General features: G+C 32.2%; 1 protein-coding gene across 1 annotated transcript in view; it reads left to right on the top strand.

Moving 5' to 3' along the window:
- The window catches only part of LOC129223105 (uncharacterized), a 188650-nt gene that overhangs the window by 41032 nt on the left and 125574 nt on the right, over positions 1–22044 (top strand). The window contains 1 exon segment of the mRNA XM_054857672.1: positions 4825–4931. Coding sequence (XP_054713647.1) covers positions 4825–4931 — 107 coding nt within the window.

Here is a 22044-nt window from a genome sequence, read left to right as displayed (position 1 = left end):
TATAATTCTATCTTTAATTGTATGAAATTATGGTATTTGTAAAATTTATCTGTTGAAATTTGGAAACGTAATTGTTTTTTAATATTGAAATGCGACTTTTTTGTATCTTTAATCCCATAAATGTAACTTGTTTTGTTCAGTACTATGTTTAATTATCATTTGCATTTTTATGTGTACTTGGTATAAAAATATAATTAAGATAAAATAGTCTGTAGATACTCAAAGGCGCCCGTATGGCGGGGGGGGGGGGGGCAAGTGGGGGCTCTACCCCCCCTTGAAATTAGAACTTCCTTATTTTTAGAGTTTTTTCTTTGCAAAATTGTAAAAACAATCCTTCTCCAGCAATTAATGAATAAGTTATTAAAAATGTCAAATTTTAATAGCTTTAATCTGTACTGAAATCGGTTTCGATGGGGAAAATATCCTCCTAAAACATGAGAAAAATATCTGAGCCCCCCCCCCTTAAAATTTTGCATATGGGCGCCCTTGTTGATACTTTAACAACATCTTTAAAAAACTGCTGAATTGCAGTTACCCTAAACTTTTGTGATGAATGAATTTTGTAAAAATGGTATGTGTTTTTAAAATAGTACTACTGACCAGTATGCTCTTAGCCGGTGGAGAATGAATGAGAAGCTAACATTTAGAACATCCATTTACAGGTTTTAAAGTTTGGTTTCATCTTTATCAGCACCTATCTTATGATCGTAAACATTCCCGTACCGTCCGCACTTGTAAACTACAAGTTTTTTTTTTCTAAAAACTTGCGAGCAGTATTAGAACTTACCATTTAAGAAAATGTACTTATTACCAAAGAGGCAATGCATTGATTCAATTGTTGTATACACTACTTGTATATTACTTGTGTATTTTTTTCAGATAGATTTTCTTTATCCGAGACTTAAATTAGCAACAAAATTGAAAACAATAAGTAAATATTGTGTTTCTAACTTCTGAGAACAAGTTCATTAAATTTTTCACGAGTTATTTGCCAGCTTACTGGACAGTTACAACGAAAAAATGCACATTCTTTGAGCACATCAAAAGTAAACGCATTGAACAAAAGACTTCTAGATAGCTTATTATGTGAGCATTATTCATAACAATGCATTTACAAATTGTACATAAAAGCCTGAAAAGAATGCATTATTGATGAGGGAAGTTACATTACGAGCTATTAAACAAACATTTCGCGCTCATTTTAGACAAAAGTCATTAGATCGCTTCCCATTTCATGACAAACAAATGACTTAATGCATTGGGAATACAAAAGTAAAGATTATAATATCCATAATTGAAATGTGAAGTTGCTTCAAATGAACAAGAAATATTTTAAACAGCGTGATTAATGTTGTCTTTCTTAAACTCTCGTTACAATGCTGAGTATCTTCAATTAGAGTAATTGTTACTTTTATAGAAATAAGTTTGGAACTGAAGAACTGAAGAACTATGCTGTTAATATTTAAAGATGTATTTAGAAAGTTTTATATCAAATAACTATAGTTCCTTTGTGAACTATCGTATCACATTTTAAATGCGCAAGCATCTTTGTTACTTCTTTCTTTCCGTTTTATTTAACTCTTGGAGATATTTCTTGTAATTATATTAAGCTTATAAATCTTCATTGTTCATTTTTCAAACATATTAAACAGTACATTTTACTTTATGAATGAAACAATTATAAGAAACAATAAAATATATGATATACTTTTTGGCTATTTGTCAATTTAATGTGAAACATTATTTCAAATTTTAATAGACATTGAAAGGAGGATTGCATTATCTCTTTAAAGAAAATAAAAGTAGGGTTTCTAAAAAATTCTGGAAGGAAGTTTGTGACGAACCTGCGTCCAGGAGACCCCATACCACCTACAGCCTTGAAATTTTGTACAAAATTACTTAAAGACCCGGGGGTGTGAACCTGGGGTTTTTATTTTAAAAATTCGCATTTTTTTTTTTTTTTTTGTAATTAATTGTTTAACCTTAAAATTCTCATAAATTGCCTATTAAAGGGGTGAAAAAATACTACTTGCACATATAAATATTATATATTGTTGGAAAGTGTAAAATTTTAGGCGTTCTACGCAATTTATTTCAATGATCTAACTTAAATACGGCGGGAGTTATTCGCGTCTTTTAGCTCGAACAGTTTTAGGCTTATCTAAAATTTAGTCACTACTTTTCTTATTAATCTATCAGTAGAAAGCGAAGGAACTGTACCACAGTTTTCCTTTTGACATCACTGGAAAGCGCTGATTTTTGAACTCCAGATCTAACTCGACCAATGATCGAAAATTAAATATTCTATCTCCAAAGAAAAAAAAAAGTTACGAGCCGTTAAAAATCAAGTTCGAATAATCTTACATCCATTCAAATTATTAATGTTTTATTTGGCGTTGCCATAGTTACGTCTTTTCGATTCGCATGTTTCTTCTTTCTTATTCACAAACATTAAGGCTTTCGCTTAAGCATGGACCTAAAGAGTAAAATATATTACTAGAGACCACGAATGAAAGTGACTATTCAAGTGTACAAGACTGCAGTTTTCCAATGCTCAGGAGCTCCTTAGCCCTTACGGCTCTGCAAGTTGGTACAATTTTTTATGAAACCCGGGGAAGGGGTGCTTTTTCTTCCAAAGGGAGCTCATAATGCGTTTTTAATTTGTTTCTTTCTAATTCGTGATTTAAATCTTTATGAATCAAGTAAGATTGTGAAGCAATCTTCGGGGGTTGGTGACCGTTAACAAGCAGGGGGCAGAGCCCCCTAGTTGAAGAAATAAACGTAAAAATTTGGAATTAATAAAATTTTAAATGATTTTAAAATCTTAAAAAACTGGTAGCCATTACATTTACAAATTGTCCTTAATGTTTTGTCCCAAATTTTTTGTAATGTAATGAAGCGTAATTTCTTCTTCGATGCACCTTTATTTTCGGATTTAGAAGTAATGTAGCACCTTTTACTACAAAATAGCAATCTATGCTTTTGAAAACAACAGTTCTAAACATTTTTATATAAGATTTCATTTAGAAACTAGCATAGGAGTCTGCTTTATATTTCTTCTAAATTGATGTCACATAAAATACGTTAAGCAAAGCGAATGAAAAAAAAACCGTTAAGCAAGATATGTCCCTATAATAGGTCACTTGCTTTGGTTGTTAAGAAAAAGCTTGGATTTTCAGCAACAGGCAAAACTGCTATTCAGGAATGGACATAGTTATATTAAAGCAAAAGTGTGTTTTATCACTGCAAAGAAGGATATTATGGCTATTTTCGTTCTTTGTTTGATATAATATGCAATATATGAATTATGTATTTGGAATTTCCGAAAAAATATTAACAGAAGACTGCGTCTTTAATTTACTTTCAAGTAAACTACTTCTATTTCTAAAGTGCACTTCCAACGCTTTTCTATAGCTGAAAAATATGCACGACAACAAGTTTAGTTTCATAGCAGAGACAATTTTGCGGAATATAACTTATGTAAAATATGTATGTTTTTACAATTGATCTATGAATGTTACTTTTTTTTTTTGGTACACTAAAAATATTTTACTAGAGTACTGCAGTCATTGAAGCTTGCACTAGCTTTCTGGAAAAGTTAATCCAACATACTGTCAGATTCTAGTAAAATTGTTTGCCAAACCTCTATTAAACATCTTTGAGTTTCATTTCTAAGACATATACTTAGACATATTGCTTTTTTTTTCCTTTTCAAAAGTTTAAAAACACTCCTTGACAACTTTTTGGTGTGTGAAAAAATAAAATGAGTGACCCATTTTGACTGCAGGGGTAAAGTACATTGCAGCTATATTGAAAGTATTATTATTTTTTCAAATGCTTGCGCAGTCTAGTTATGGTATTTTGAGTTGTTTAAACGCTATATATTTTCCAAAATTTATTTATTTTCTAAAAAAAAAAAAAATGATTCAAGCGGCGCAAAATAAACGCAAATTACCTGTTCTTATTTGCCTTTACAATGGGCATCTCAGTAAATAGACGAACAGTATGATTACTTATTTGGTTTTAGTTGCATTTTCAATGTTTTTTTGAAGCATTTTTCTCACCAGCTTATGTTTTTTCTGTTTTGCCGATACCATAAGACTAAGAGCGTGTCGTGAAAACTGATAAATATTTTGCGTTTCTCATATTCCAGGGCACATCTATCAAACAAAACTAAACGTGATTCACGTATTAAAAACCTTTGCCAACTGCTTGGTTTTCACTGAAATCTAAAAGTAATAGTTTTTTTTTTCCAATTTTGACGCGTTATCCCCCATACTGCCAAAATGACATAGGTAAAATATATGTGGTGAAAATGTTTCCCACAGACACACATACAATACTGGCCTTTAATTTTTTTTTTTTTTTCAAATCAGACTGCCAGCGTAGTACATTCATATTGCTTGTGATATTAAATCTTTAACACAAATTTTTATGATTGTAATTTTTCAATAAAAATTGAGGTGGATTTGTAGAATGTCAGTAGGTTGAAACATTCGTTACAGCATGAAATCAATCACAGTCAATAAAACGACACATTAAACTGTCACTGATAACATGAATATATGCAAGCTTCAAGCTGAATTAAATTATTCTTTTCGGCATGGCAACAAGAAACAATGGTACATGCATCTTATGCTTTCTTGTTTCATAAACTTTTTTGTCTAGTTTTTTGCACTTTTTACGTTTTAGTCTAGTATTTTTTTGTTGGAATGTTTCTTTAAACAATGACTTGCAATCAAAATAAGTTAATTAAAGCAATTATATTGATTATAAAACTTTAGAGCTTAAACTGACCTTCTTCCTTCTTTCTTATTTCAATAGGTAGAACCAGATATCTTGTCAGTTTCAAGCTCTACGATCAAAATGTGGATCTTGCTCATTTGGATAACACCAGATACAATCAGCTTAAAAAAGGAATTGAAAATGCAGTAAGTTGAATAATTTATTTAAAAAAAACATGTTCTCAGAATGCATGCAATAGACCCTACAAGAACTGCTCTCACGTGGACCCATGATGGCAAGTAGAAGCGCGGGCGTTCAAAACTAACCTGGCGTTAGATGGCTATACAAGAAAGAAATGCCTTTGGTTAGCCGAGCTGGGGGAGTGCCAGGGAGGCAGCTTTAAACCGGCCGGGATGATCAAGTCAAGTTGAATAACAATACGCTGTGAAAAATATAAAATCGCCGGACTACTCGTAAATCATTTTTGCCCTTTGGTAAAATAACATTTTTCTGTAATACAAAAAAAAAAAAAAAAAAAAGAAAAAAAAAAGAAGAATGGAAACGACTAGGCGAACTATTTGTAACATTTAAATCCACGAAATCTTGTATTTTATACGACTATCAGAATTCGTTTAATATTTGACTTAAGCCTTTGTCGAAAGGTTTTGTAAAACTGATAGGCAAAATATCTAAACAGAATTATCATTCACGTCAAAAATTTTTGGTAAGCCAGTAAATATTACATCGTCTGATGCATCGTCATTAGCAGAAAAAAAAATTATAAATAATTAGAAAAATGCCTACATTTGACAGTTTTAATTACTTTAATTCGCGATTAAACTGACAATTAACTGAAGTAACTTTGGACAAACAAGTGAACAGAGATAGTCTGTATATATATACTGTATTTAAACACAGGAGAGTGAATACCATTTTGTTCGCTCAAGCGCCTAATAGGTGCCAGCACTGGTTGGATCTAGTAATTTCTAGGCTTAAGTTCGACGAGCATGACCGGTAGGTTATTCATGTGACAGCAATGACGTCAGCGGTTACTAACCGGTTGTTCACGAGCCAATGCTTCATCGAACGCTTTCGGTTGATCACCGGTTACTTGCGCAGATATGACGCAGACGAATAGCACGCAGATGAAAAATACATATAATTGGTAAAAAATGTCACGTGGTTCCATCAACCAATCAACCAGCTAGAATCGGTCGACCTTTAGATCAACCGATGAGGCTCATAAAACGACATTGGAAGAACCAGTTAACCGGTAGTTCTCAAGAACGCTGCGGTTAGTAACCGGTTACTCGCCGGTCGACCGGTGAGGTTCGTCGAACGCAAACTAGTAGTACAGATGGACTTTTAATTTGTTCTGCCGACATATTACCCGCAAAAGCGAAAATTTCCCAGTTGACAGTACTTATCCAAATTGACCATATATTGTACATTTATATTTCTCCTGTGACGAGGCAAATTTATAAATGGTGTTCCAATTCCTGCCACATTTGTGACAGAGTGTCCTTTGTTCAAGTGAACGAGCACTTGATCTATGCGCTGCCTACATGTCTATAGGGTTTACAGGAGCACGGTAAAGTCACTCAATATGAGGGTGCTTCTTAATGTGATGTAGGATTTTTTTTTCATATACATACATGCATTAGACATCTACAGAGAATGTCAGAGGATAATCACAAAGCCATGTTACCTGTAATAAAATATTTCGATTCCAAAACAACTTTTAATTTAAAATACAAGTTAATAAGCTGGTTAGCAACACCATGCTGTTTAAAGGGACAAGCCACTTTTGGTTTAATTTTACATGCGCACTAACACCTTTTCGGTAGGTTTTTGTTTGCGGTTAGATCACCATGAGGGTTTTACCATTATGAAAGGAATTTCATTATGGAGCAAACTTTTTCAACTCATTTATTTGAAACTGAAACCTTGAATAAGAAGCTTTTGAATGTTTTCTCACCCAATCAAAGACAATTGTGTCATTTATCTTTTATGTCATTTATTGTACTTTAGTTGCAAGCTTGCTTACGAGATTTAAGCTGAAAATAATGTACAAAATCCAACATTTCCCTATTGATAATATATAGAACTAGAAAACGCGTTTTTTTCCCCATTTATCTTTAAAACTTACTTCTGCAGATACTGAGCTTTACCTTCTCTAGGCAGAACACTTTTTCAATTAATTTCACGCTTTTAGAAAACTGATAAGGCTAAAAGACAGAGAAAATATTGGCACGTGTTCTCCCGGGGCTAACGGCATGGATATTATTAATAGTAAAATGTTAAATTTAACTCCAGGGTCAGAAATTGGCCATCCCAGACTGTTTTGTCATATAGGACTACTCACAGAGCTCTGAAGCATCAAGAACTTCACGCTTAAATTGTTTGTGTTACTTAAGAATAAAAAGTTTCTGGTCAAATTGAATTATTAAGTTATTGTCGATAATCAAATCATTCATTGATGGAAATGTCATTGAAAAATTTGATTATATATTCTTTACAAAGGAAGACTTGTCATTTATCACGCCACGTTAAATTCAGAACATATGGATTTTAATAAATAAAAGCCTTTTCGGCAGTGTTGCTTTTACCGAAAATTCGCTTATCTACCATACAATATTTATTCCATAAAAACTACTCATTGTGGCAAAAAAAAAAAAAAAAAAAAAAAATCTAGATCTCTCTAGTAACTAAAAAGTGCTGAAAGTGTCCTTGATGTAAAAAAATAAAATAATATGCCATTCTGAAGAACAAAATGTTGTCAACTAGTCCAATGATTGATATTTCAAATTAATAACAATTTTAGAATGCAATATTTTAGGATGGACTGCGTGAGTTTTGGATCATCTCGTTTTTGTGTAAAAGTTGATGATTTGTGTTGTGACTAAAAACAGTGGTATTATATGTTGGGGTGGTGGTAGCAGGTGTTTTCTCGTTTCACAGGTCTTTTTTTTTTTTTTTTTTTTTTTTTTCAGAACGCAACAATTAAGTTACAACACGCGTATAAGTTAAAAATTATAGCTTCATAAAACTTTTTTATGCTGCTCTGAAGTTCAGTGTTTGCTTTTTCATTATTTATTTGATTAATTATTATTGGCATAATTAATAGTTAAGGGCGAAAAACAGGTCAAATAAGTGCCAATTATGGGGTGCGGAGAATACAGAGTTTAATACGCAATATAGAGGATGTTCCGTTTTAACCAACAACCGTTAGTCCTAGATGCATATATCCACTTGCAAAAATGCTCAAAATCAGATGCAGAGTTAAGATATTGAAAGTTTGAAGTAATAATAAAAATACGTCAAAAAATACAAAATGTAACTTTCTATACGGGCCCCAGGTCCCCTAATTTATGTTTAGGGAAATAATCTCCATTGAAAAATAATTCCAACCCAAAAGGTTTGAAATTAGTACGATCAATATTCACTGAGATATTAAACGCAACGTTTTGTGACTTGCACCACTTTTCACTCGTTGTCAATAACACCTTTTGTGAGGAAAGAGCAATTAACAAGGATTTAAATTTATATATGTGCAAAGAGTGGTTTCTCAAACTGTTAGCAGTTCTGTTGTGCGTCTTTGCGTGTCATGGAATATCTTTTGTATACATTTTTTTCAATAGCAATAAAAATATAAAGTACTTCTTCTGTGTACTTGGAGAACCTGTCATTCTTCTAAAAAGGCGATATGTTCTAATCTCAGCTTCTATATGGTCCCTTAAAACTTTAAACTCGAATATCTAATTGAGTCAAGTCTGAGTCCGTCTACTGCCATAGAAATGGACTTCGTTCATTTTCTGAAAGGATTAGCAGGAAGGCTTTTTGGCACCTCTTCGACACTCGTCTGCTCACCTTTGTGCACTCGTACGGGTTTTTCCAACATTAAGCTTCCCTCAGAAAAATAAGACGCGCCTCGTTGCTATAGCAGTAGACAGGGGCAGATATTTCGGCGGTGTCTTGTCTCGTGATGGTCGGACAGTAGATTATGTTTCAGTGTAGATTATTTCTCTAACTATAAGTTAGGGGACCAACGGGCCGTATAAAAAGTTAAATTTTGTACTTTTTGACTCATTATTATTACTTTCAATATCTTAACTCGACATCTGATTTTGAGTATTTTTGCAATCGGAAGTATGCATTTAAGACTTACGGTTGTGAAAATAGAGGTCTTGCAGGTTTGAACGAAACACCCTGTATAAAGAAATCAGGTTATTTTTCTTCAGAAAAGGAAGAATGATAAAGTAAAAATGAGAATTGGGCTGTCTGTGTGCGATTGCGCAGTTTAAGTTTTTAAAGCTCAAGGTGGCAAACATACGGTTTGTTAAAAAAACACTAAAAATTCCTCTACATACTCCGCTGATAATCGAAAAAAAAAAAAAAAACACTATTAGTTGTTTATAAAGCAAGCAATTCATTTAGGAACTGTAAACAGGTGTTTTCCTGTGCATGTTTTGTGATATCCCGCAATTGGAGACATCCGTGTAAACAAACCTTTTCCGCACTTTTCTAAAAGTTTAAAGTTACGAAATGTGTTTAAATTTAATTTTTTTAAGTAGTACCCTTTTACGTGGTAAATAACTAAATTTAACTAAGTCCAGATGGAGGATTTCATAACGAGGACGAAACTGCAGTCTCTGAAAGGCTCAAACGGATTGTCGGTACATTATATCTCAATATGCTTCAACCCTGGCTTAGGGCGGTAACGTACTGCTAAATACCATCTATTTTAATGAGTTTTATCAAAAACAAATTTTAATTATTCCGAATGATTTAATTTTGATTGAGCACCAACAAATGCAAATGTGGAAACCGTCCTTAAGTGTGTTCCGAGCTGGCCAGAGAATATTCATCAATGCACAATGTTTGAATTTCGTTTGAGACTGAAAAAGAATATTTTTAAGCCGAATTATCTTTTTTGCAATTGAAAAACAATACGAACGAAGAGACTGAAAACATAACTTTATCATACTCTTCTTATTTTTTGTTGTAAATGAGCTACTTATGATTCATTACTTCCAATTAGAGTAATTAAACGGAAGAACAAGATTTATTTTACTTTTTCATATATATATATATATATATATATATATATATATATACAGTAAAAAATGAAAATGAAAAATAATATGTTTCCTTTTTTTTGTACTGAATGCTTAATTAGCTTTGAAAAATCAATGATCATGTGGCAATATTTTTTGTTAGTGACAAACGCATTGATTTTTTTTCTTACAAAGATTTTTTTCCTCACAATTCATTTGTTTTCTCTTTGTAATTTTCAGTGCAACATTTTTTTCATATTATTAAAGCCATAACGTAACGAGACAGAAAAGTAATGTTATTTCAAGTGATAATTAGAGGACAATGAAAAAAAAAACTTTTTAAGCTGTTGAACTCGCAAAAAGGGAAACTCAAAGGTTTTTTTTTTATGTGTAAGGAAACTGATATATGAGTCGTTGTTAAATAAAATTGATGCTGAAAATAAATGTCCATTATTTTCAAGGCTTGTCGTGTTTTGAAAAAAAAATGTGATAAATCGTCCGCAATGGCATTGCCGTATTTGCTTTTGCATTAACTGCTTTCAATAAAAAATAACAAACAAAAATTTGAAACAAGCAAATGAGCTACTTTTTGCGTGGAAGAGCTAAACAGCTGGAAAAAAAATACGGAAAAGATAAGAAAAATTAAAAACAAATGTTTATTCCCGGAAATTCATTCTTTAAATCTTTACCGATTAAAACAAAATGCAAAAATTTACTCAAACTTAATCAGTTAAAAATATCATACAAATAAAAGTATTTTATTGTATGTTTATCCATTCGTGTTACTAGCTGAACGAAATATTTAGGGCAAAATATGTGTAACTTTTTTGGATTTTCCAATAATTTAAAAAGCTACTTTTGTTTTCCAAAGCATTATCGCTCTAGACATATATCACCAGGGAAGATTTCTTACATTTTCCATGCCATGCACTAGAGTACTATTTCAGCCTTGTAACAATTTTAGAGAACAAATTAGTAAATGGGAGGAGTAAGTCCAATCATTAGCTTTGCAAAAGTTGAGGCAAAGGCCCAAGTCACGTGCCCCAACGACGAATGCTTGATACATTTTGCGTGAGAGTAGCGAAAGAAATCTGATTTCTACCAAAACTTCGCATTTAAATCTATCACTTGACTTGGGGAATTTCATTCACGAATGAAAATACTCACTATCGTTTTATCTTTACTCAATGGGCACAATCGAAGTGTGTCCACACCTCTCCCAGAGTGTCTTGGAAAACTTGCCATCACAAAAGATATAAGTTACGTCGCTTGAGTGTAGTTTTTCCTCACTGTTAAAATCTAAATTGGTGTAATTATGGGCACTCCTTTAATGAGGCACATATTTACGGAAACCACAATAAAAAGGTATGCCACTATCACGTACAACGTAAATGCTTGTGTCATTTAAATTGTGCTTCAAAAAGTAGCTTAAGGTCTCCCACTTGTTATGCTTCAAATTTTATTTTTGTTGCCACAATTCCGATGGCAGTAAATTGGTTCCAAATTATTCCCATTTTTTGCTTTGGGAAACACAATACCTGACCCAATGACCACGCTAATTGTAGATAAAAGTTGCTTAATATATTTATTATATTTATGCATTCACTTTTTGTCAGAGTGATTTTTTTACCATAAATGGAAAAAAGAAATACTTTGCAGCGAACTTTAGGTGCCATACCAAGCATCATACATCAAAAAATCACATTTCACTTCTGAATATTTTAAGTTTGAGATTTTAGTGGCATTCGCGTATAGTTCGACTAGTGCAAAATAAATAAATATAAACAGTAATAATTTATCGTTTCAGAAGGATGAATTTTTGTTGCCGAGTTTGTCTGCAAACGAAGAATCGATAATACAGGACGCTCAGAATCTTTCAACAAATAATGATTCTTATTATTTTTACAGTCATTCCCAATCTAGTACTGTTTTGCAAGAATCTAAACTTCGCTAAAAGTTTTAATGTTTTTAAATCAGAGTTAACTTTTTTCTCTCGCATTTTTCGTGTACTTCGAAAGTTTTCTAATGCGGTTCTAAATCCTGTAACTTACAGCCAAAACAACGCAAGTCACATAATCGCTACTTTACAGGAGAGAGGAAAAGATAATGTCCGGCTCATGCAAAAGATGGGACGCGCTCTCTTTTAACACTGGTAAATAATTACAACGGATTTTTTTTTTTTTTTTTTTAATAATTACGTTCACGTTTCTCAATGTAGAACAGGATTCTAAAACTGAATCGTCGCAGTGTTTTAATGCATATAATTGAAGCGTATTTTTCGCATTACGCTCAAACTGACTTGTAACATTGAAATTAACAGTAAAGAAAATCAATAAGCACTTTGACTTTGCCGTAAAGTTTTTACTTTACAAAAGGGCGGGTCTATGTAAGTTTTAATGACAAAAATACTTTAACTATAGCAGCAAACTGTTTTATCTTAAATTATTTGCATTTGGAACAATTTGTGCACAAATTTAGAACCGTGTATCTAAGATTCTCTCAAATTGAACAGATGTTTTAATAATATTTTTAATGAAATAAGTGCAATTTTTCCCATTTTTTATCAATAACTTCTGTACAGACAAGTTATAACAAAGATTAAATTCAACGATATTAAATTACTTTGTTTTAAAAACTTCTAATTATTGTTTATTTGTCTTCATTGTTGTTTTTTTTTATTTTTGTGTATTTTATTCTGTGCATTTCAAAATGCATATTTAAAGCTTAGGTGCACTAAATAACCAATGATCCAACTGTAGAATAGACATGCATTTCAATCTTGGATAAGACCTCTTTACGTGATGGTGCTGGATTCTGCTATTTAAGCTAATCATCCGCCCGAGTGATTTATAACTAACTCATAATTAATCATTCGTGTATTTGCGTGCATATGAAGTAATGACAATGCTAATGAATGCACATGAACACATAAACTACCTCTTGTTATTACTCATCAATTAATTTTCCTGATATTAATCCAATATAGCACAAAAGATATCGTATTCCCTGGCACTTACAGTGCATTAGCATTTATAGCAATGGGTTGCTTAAACATTCTACCTCTCACGTTTGACATGTTTTTTTTTTTTTTTTTTTTTTGCATTATTTTTTCCTGTAAACAGTAAATGAGCTGATGAACTGTTCATTGAGTGGATAAAAATGAGTGCAATTGTTTCAAACGAAAACAGGTCTTATTTTTGGACAATAATATTTAAAATAGTGCAGCATTATGACTTATTTTTCAACGATTAAAGAATTTTTGGCGCATGTTCAAGTGGTCAAATCTATTTTGTCACCTAACTCATTACATGATAGCCTGGAACATTTTCTTTACTAATAATAAAGCTGAAAGTCTCTCTATCCGGATCTCTCTCTGTCTGTCAGGATCTCTGTGACGCGCATAGCGCCTAGACCGTTCGGCCGATTTTCATGAAGTTTGGCACAAAGTTTGTAACATGGGGGTGCGCACCTCGAAGCGATTTTTCGAAAATTCGATGTGGTTCATTTTCTATTCTAATTTTAAGAACAAAATTATCATAAGATGGACGAGTAAATTGCGAAATTAACATAACGTGGAACCGTAACATGGGCACAAGCCAATTGGCGAGATACGAAATTATCGTAACGTAAAACCGTAACATGGACACAAGCCAACTGGCGAGAAAATTCACCACACAATATATGTAAATATACAGGCGAACTAAGGGACCTTTTAATTTTTCTATTACGGACAAAGCCGTGCGGGTACCACTAGTAATACATAAATCTAGTTGGTAGGGACTAAAATAACGTGTATGTAAAGCTTTGTAAAAATTGACTCAACAGATTTCAGTTAAATTGATGGCAAGTCAGACAAAAGTATTGCTGCATTAACCGCAGAATGTGGTGAAAAGACGGTTATTCTGGGTTTGAAGCTGTTATTTTTAGTTAAATGGAGACTTTTATTCGATCCACTGTTAATGATATTTAGGGTCTAATGTTCTGTAGGAAGAAGTTTTACACACTGTTGTGGATTTTAACGAGTGTTGGTAGTAATAACTTACATTTCACAATTACATTTTATTTATGCATATTTATTTTATTTATGCATATTTATATTTATTCCCATACCATTGACCAGAAGTGGTCATGAAGAAGTGGTCACCATGCTTGACACCAGAAGTGGTCAAGCAATAAGTAAATAAATGAACAAACTTGTTCAAAAGCATCGCAATTGAAATACATCTGTATTTATACTAATCTGCTTCTACTTTTATTCAGGATTACTTTTGAATCGGATATTTAATGTAAGCATTGTCAATATTCATCCAAATATTTCTAAGTTGATTAAGAAATAAATTAAATTTTGTTAAATGGATATTTTTTGCATCTTTTTTTGACCACCAAGGAACACATCCCCATCAATTTACCTGAAATCTGCTTAAGTAATTACACGTGATTTTAGTCACTACTTGTTTTATGAGTTAAAATTATCAATGTTAGAATGTCACCAGTTAGTTCACTAAATAGTTTTGATCACTTGAAGAAGAGCCAAAACATTCTACCTTTTATGTTTGACATGCTTTTTTTGCAGTATTTTCTCCTGCCAATTAAATGTAGTAAATCAAATTATAAACTATTTATTAAGCGGTTGAAATTAAATGCAATTGTTTCACACCGAAAACAGGTCTTTTTTTTTTTTTTTGGATCATGATTTTTAAATGATGCAGTATTATGATTTTTTTTCTTGAACGATTAAGCAACCCATTGCTTTCACTTCGGTCGTTGCTTGAGGTTAGTCTCTGATCTCTGAAATATACTACATGTGTAACTGGTAGATACGAGTAACCTGATTCATTTTTCGCTTTGTAATAGGCATAAAACGACCAATTATGTCGGTTCTCCAATAACCAGTAGAAATTATCCGTTAAACCTAAACACTTCTGGTAATGGCGCCCACAACTATATCCACTTGCTCGTAAACTATTACAAGAACGAAAGTTTAAATAGAAACATTGTCTTTACTAATAATAAAACTGAAAGGATGTATGTCTGGATATCTAGATGTCTGTTCCGCGCATAGCGCCTAGACTGTTTGGTCAACTTTCATGAAAATAGGGACAAAATTAGCCCGTAGCATAGGAATGAGCACCTTGAAGCGATTTTTCAAGAAATTCGATTTTGTTCTTTTTCTATTCCAATTTTAAGAACATTCTATCAATCAAATTATAACAACATGGACAAGAAAAATTATCATAACATGGACGAGTAAATTATCATGAAGTGAACGAGTAAATTATAAAGTGGACGAGCAAATTACCATTACATGGGCTAGCAAATCAACATAGAATTATCCATTATTTGTAAATATACAGTCGAACGAAATGACCCTTTAATTTTCTACTACAGGCAAAGCCATGCGGGTACAACTAGTAGTTGAAAACAAAGAAAATACCCATAACGTTTAGAAAAAAAACTTAGTATCATGACCCTTTTCTTATGGTGATCCTATTGATCGTTTTGCAAAAAAAAAAATGTAACGTTCTGTCTGATAAACAAACGGCACAAAATATTTATACAATTCTCAGCACTATGGCGGGATTTATTTTCGTACTTAAGCCCATCACTTATTTCAAATCACTGCTTCAGTCGATGAAACGTCTATAAAACTCTAGAACAGAGTCTTTAAATTGCTAGCGTTAATTATGTAAGGACATAACACTGGGTTGAGTTAGTTTTTAAAGACTTTTTTTTTTTGTTATATTGCGAGTAATATGTTGTTTTCCCGTTTTCCCCTTATCTAAATCTTTATAACCTTACCCTAAATAATTTTTCTAACTCAACAGTTTTTTAAAAGGCTTAGATTTTATTTCCGTGTGACTAGTCAATGTGCACAAATAAGATAATTCATGCACGATAAATCAATAAATCCTTTTCCCGATAACCCCTTTTGAACCCTGTCTATGCGAGGAAGAATGTCAGACATGCGTTTCAATATGACACACTTAAAATATAGTGAATGAGGTACAGTAAAGTAAAGCATCCTTATTGATGGGTAATAGTTCAGTACTATATTCAAGCTGAGACTTATCGATGAAGCTTTAGTACTAATGATATGATGGAATGAATGTGAACTCAAACTTCGACTGTTAACCAGTTATAAATGAATTCTAGTTTTCTTCTCCAATTATTTTTTTTTTTTTTTTACTTCCTTCTACAAAAAAAGGAAGTACTGTATTCGCGAAAAAAATTTCACTCAAAAATCGACCTTAATATCCATTTTGCTCACCCCCGAATGAATGATGAGTTTTGCTTTCGACTCGACCACACGTTGGTAAGTGACACGCGAAATATCCATTTTGGCGATTCCCGAGTTAGTTCCAACGAGTTTTCTCGTGACGTCTGTATGTACGTATGTATGTCGCATAACTCAAGAACGGTATGGAATAGAAAGTTGAAATTTAGTACGTAGACTCCTAGTGAGGTCTAGTTGTGCACTTCCCTTTTTGATTGCATTTGTGTGTTTTTAAGAGGGTCTTTTGCCCCTTTTTGGGGGGAAATCATTGTTAATTTCGATTTAAACTCAAGTGGTGTTAAAATTTGGCGGACACTTGGCGATATATCGCCAGTCTTTTGGTTGCCAATTTGTCGCCAACTTGGCGACAAACTTGGCGATTTTTTTAAAATCTGGTTTAAATTTGGCCATTGTTGGTGATATTTAGAGAGTAAACTATTGAATCACAATATACCAATAATAGGAAAATGACATTAAATTGGAGTAAAAGGAAGTCATGTGAGGCACACATCAACACGTTAAATTAAGGCTACACGAGGACACTAAAAATTCCGAAAATTGAGCAAAAAGTCGAAAAATGTTTTAGCCTTTTTTTTTTTTTTTTACTATATCAGCTACTGATTCAGGGCGACAATATTTATTTCATTCCATGCATTATTTAATAAATTATGCGTTAGTTTTGTTTTGCACATCCGTGATCACATCCCTCTGTTTACATCATTATTTACGTAACACTTCGTAAATAAGCTATTTTCATAGTCACTAGTTTCATTAAAAAAAAAAAAAAACTTAAAATGTTCCATGCACCACAATTTCTGTCAGATTACAATAAAACTTCGGAAACACATTCGAATTATATCTAGTTATAGTTGTACGCTTGAATTTCAGTAATGACGTTATGTAAAATTAGAAATTTAACTCTTTTGCTGTTAAAATCGTCATATTTGCTGAAAATTTCACATAAAATGTCATTTTCAGCAATTTTTTAAACTGTCTCAAAAAACACATCATGTAATGCGTAAATTTGCCTAATAATTGAAAAACAAGTGGAACGTCAAAGCTTAAAAAAAAAGTGCGCATGGAACAATATGAAATGTTAATTTTTTCGTTAAATCTTTTTTTAATTTTAAATTTCTGAAAAAGTATTCATTTTTTTGCACCATTTTTTTTTTGTTTTAGATGTAATAACTATACAATCGCACAAAGTTTTAGTAATCTTGATCAATAAGTGAAAAAAAAAGTGTCCACTGTAACCTTAAAAAATAAAAACAGTAAAGTTACTCAATTAATTTAAAGTTACATCATCTCAACAAACAATTATTCCTTAAAGTAAGGAAAAACAACGTCAGAAAAGCACAAATTCGCATATAACTGCAGTAAATTCGCAGATAACAGCTAATCCGAAAAAACTTTTGACGGATATCTTTTCATCCATAAGCTCATTACTTCTGGCATTGAAAAAGGCGTTCCCTATAACGCCGAAACACCAGTTAGCAGTTATATGCGAATTTGTGCTTTTCTGACGATGCTTTTTCTTTATTTACTGTTCAGCACAAAAGGTATTTATTTAAATTAATTATTCTTTAGTTTTTTTCTAAACTATCGATTATTAAGTTCTATAAAATATGATTCTCAAAATCGAAAGAGCATTTCTTTTCATGAAAAAAATAATTATTCGGCCTATACTTTTTCCTCAAAATGCTACAATTTCAATTTTTAATTTCCAGTATAAAATAAAAGTCCAAGAACTAAATATCACTCTGAATGGATAAAATTAGATTAAATAAAACTTGTTTTATAAATCTGCCTATTCAGTCCAAATCTTTTATCCTTCTTTCAACTGCAACCATTTTTGATTACTCATGTCCTCTTAAAATAATTTGAAAAATAGAGTCATTCTTTAATGCACTTATAGTTATTGATATGTGTGAACCTTTTCCCAAAAGTTTATCTTCAACAATACTGAATTTCAGGTGCCTCCAGAAAACGAGAGCAAAAGAAACAAATAAACGCCGAGCACCAATTACCCTCGCAACTGCAATCAAAAGAAACACCAAAAATGTCGTTATCCAGTAAAGAACACTGTGTTTTACCTGCTTGTAATCATTAAAGTGATTCAACTAAAACAAAAATTGTGGCAATCGACAACAACGCTTATTTTTCACCGCTCTTTTGTCATGAAAGTTATGTCCGTCTTTCATCTTAAAAGTGGGGTAATTAGTGCATCATTAGCGGAAAGGCATGAAGGTGCGACCGTAATTAAAGACAACTGTTTCCCATTTATCACCTACCTAGCTCTGCTGCATCTGAAGAAAAGCCGTCAATCGATTCCGTGATTAAGTGGTAACGACTGATTAAGCTCATACATGGTTTTTTTTCTCTATATCTTAACTTATTTTTTCCCTGTCTCATTACAATCTTTTAAATTTCTTTTTAATATAGGCATATAAATAGGAATAAAGCGTAATATAACACATTGTATACAATAAAGACGTATTACTAACGTATATATTGCAGCTACTGTTTGATCACGGATTGTATGTAATTTGGCAATTGTTCAAGTTAAGGGGAGTCAGTACCCTAAATACTTTCGAAAATTCGATTTCTTGATTTTTATATATTTTGGAACTCCATTTCAATACCTTTTTAATGATACAAACATCTTGAACGTGCTCATATTAGAAGTAAGTTAAAATAAGCTTTAAAAAATGTAAAACCTATTTTGATGAGGTATGATTTTCCCCTTTAAATTGCAATATCTCGAAATGGTATTTTTGAAACTAAATGTTCCTTTTTCTCAGAAACTAAATTGTGTTAGGCTTTGAAATTTTTACCACCTATTCCATACATCTAACTGCATATACTGAAGTTAACTTTTTCTCATATTCGAAAATTATTTTTTTTTTATAGAGCTGATTTTGTGTGGCAAGATGGTATTTTTTGAAACAAATACAGTGACTTACACATTAGAATGTTTTACAAAAAAACTAAGCTTTCTTTCTGTAAAATTTTACTTCAGTATAGAGAACAGAGTCAACTTGAGGTACAGAAAAAAATTCATACTTGTATCTTTAATAGATTTTCAGAAAAAGGTACATGAACCTGTGCAAATTAACATTGACGGTATAGAGGGTACTGACTCCCCTTAAGACGATTCCATCTGAATGAATCTAGCAGGGAGAAGTAAAAATAGCGACGGGATTTTGATTCACACGTTTTATAATGTTACTAGTGCCTAATTAATTTATTGCATTCTCTAAGTTGAAAAAGAGTGGAAACAAACAGTTTCTATGGAAAAAAAAAATACAATGTTTTCATTTCGTCAGGAAAAGTAGAACCAAAATGATATGCGCAAAATTATGTTGTTAAAAATGTATCAATTAAGTTTTGTATTAAGGATACAGATTTAATATAGATAAGGTTTCTCCTTAAGACCGAGGCCGGCCGTATACGGCTTTGTAACTTAGATCCGAGCCCGCCCGTACCCGGCCGAGTTCTGCGAATTCAGGGGTGGTGGGTAGAAGAAGACACCCTACTGCGAGACCTCCCCGAAGAAGACCCTTTCTTCTAGCCGATAGCTATTTAGCAAGTGATAGCGACAACTGCATGAATGGGGAGCTGCTAATGACTTGATGTCGCTTGGCTTCCTCAAAAAATGAGAAAAGATGAATTCGTTGTACGATTTCGTTTCAATTTCCTCCACTTCTAATCCTCACTTTTTTGTACCACTTTTTTAAAAATAAATTCTATTCTAGGATTTATAAATTAATGTTTTGTATAATTTTTATAATTCGTACAACATTAAAGCACAAACTTTGCAAATAACTGCATATACATGCTTCAGGTTTACAAGGAATCTCGAAACACGGGTGTACAATTACTACTTGCAATATTTCCCCATCTATTAACCTTTTCTATTTTCATTATTTTTATTTTACAACCCAAATGTAATTATTTCTTTTCAGTTTTAGAAACATAAAGTATTACTCAGAAAATCAGAGATTGGAAGGCATCCAAACAAAACAAATCTGCCCAGAGCTTTAACTTGCTCGTGAAAATATACTGCACCCCACCACACAACTGTTACCCAAACAGTAGCGCCCCACAAAAAGTGAGATAGGAGGTCATAATTCCATAAGGACTTAAAACACACATAACATGTAAAAATAAATGCATGGGTCGACCAACTCCAGTATTCAGGTCGCACGGGTGACTAAAGAAGATGCCTTAGATACTAGTTCTCTCAGAATGGTCAAAAGAAAAGAATTTTGTTGCGATATTATACAATTTACAAACTACCGTATTATCCACTTTACCTTTAGAGTTCAAAATTTTGAGTAAAGTGATACTTGCTAGCAATATAATATATATTTGCTCTTATAAAAATTTAATCACAAAATAGCATTTTCTAGTTTTCTTCTGAACAACATGTTATTCATTAATTTGGGAAATTCAGTCAGTTTGTCAACATGTAAATTCAGAACTATGATTTACAAAAAAAAAAAAAAAGGTGAAAAATGACAATCTGCTTAAATCTTCAAAAACAGTTGTCTCTGAAGTGAGATAAACAGAAATTTCTAATGGCGCTAAGTCACATTGTAATATTCCTTTAACGATTGTAGTGTAACAAACACCAAAAAAATCGGATTTAATTCTTTCCTAAAATCATTTAATCAATTTAAAAAGACATTATCTCTTGCTTTCAGTAGCACATCCCACAATTTTGTTTCCTTGAAAATATAAATTAATTGTTAAATTCTTCAAACAAATTAAAGTACATATTTACTTCTGTATAAATGGCATTATTCAGGAAAACATCATCAGAATACATTTTAGGGAATATTTTTTTTAAAATCATGTCATACAGCATTTTACTTACTGATAAATATAAAGAAAATCTAAATATGTGCTTCTACATCTGTTGCATTTACACTTTTAGCACTTATTTAGAATTAATTGATTTTTTAAGAGAAAACAAATGTCACCCTCCTTCCCCCAATATGAAATTGTTGTCAATAATTAAGCGATTTCAGAGTTGCATCGCATTTCTATGTTAAAAAGTTGTATGCTCTCATCTTTATCATATTCGATTAGCTAGTTATATACGATAACCATGGCAACTTGTGTGTTTATGGGTTGGAGGGGCGGGGGGCAATTTTTCCTTACTTTCAAAAGTAAAGGGGCCTTGCCCTCTCACTTTTCAGAGTTAAAAATTAACAATCGACTGAAAAATTATTTCTACTCGGATTGATTTCACGTATTAATTTATTTTGAGGGAATAAAACCAAAAAACTCCAAAAAAAAAACTGAATTTTTCTTATGTTATTTCATTGGAATGAAGATTATAATTGGAAGAGTTCATGGCCGGATTTGGAAGTGTGGAGGCCCCGGGGCAAACGAAGGAGTGGAGGCCCCTAATCAGGGTTCGAAAAGATCATCATATTTTCGAAAATATCCGATACTTTGATATACAGTAGAAGACCATTATAACGCCGACCTATATAACGCAATTCTCTATAAACCGTACAACTTTCCAGAAGTAAACAATAGGTTTTGAAGTTAAAAAAATACCTCTGTTTTGTCATGCAAACATAAAAATTGTTATTTTGAAACAGTTTTTCATCTTTCCATCTTAATCCAAAGCTTTTAAATGGAAATTAGTACACCCCTTATAGTAAACAGAAAATACCAGATGGCTCTTGCAAATGCAGCTGTTATGCAAACCAAGAAGCTAGCAGAAGTGCAGGATAATGCACTTTCGTTTGATTGTGAAACATATTTATTTGTGAATAACTAATTGTAATGTTGGTGCTTTAATACTCATTGCAGATAAAACTCATTCTGAAGTGCTAATATAGAGACATATTCTGAACTTTAGTTTCAAAATTTGTGAAATGACCTATATAACGCAAAAACCTGTATAACGCAAAAGCTCTGGTCCCAAGGTGTGCGTTATAATGGTCTTCTACTGTATATCCGAATATTTTG

The sequence above is a fragment of the Uloborus diversus genome, chromosome 5 (assembly GCF_026930045.1).
Source record: "Uloborus diversus isolate 005 chromosome 5, Udiv.v.3.1, whole genome shotgun sequence".
Lineage (NCBI taxonomy): Eukaryota > Metazoa > Arthropoda > Arachnida > Araneae > Uloboridae > Uloborus > Uloborus diversus.
This window is presented reverse-complemented; position numbering and strand designations above follow the sequence as displayed.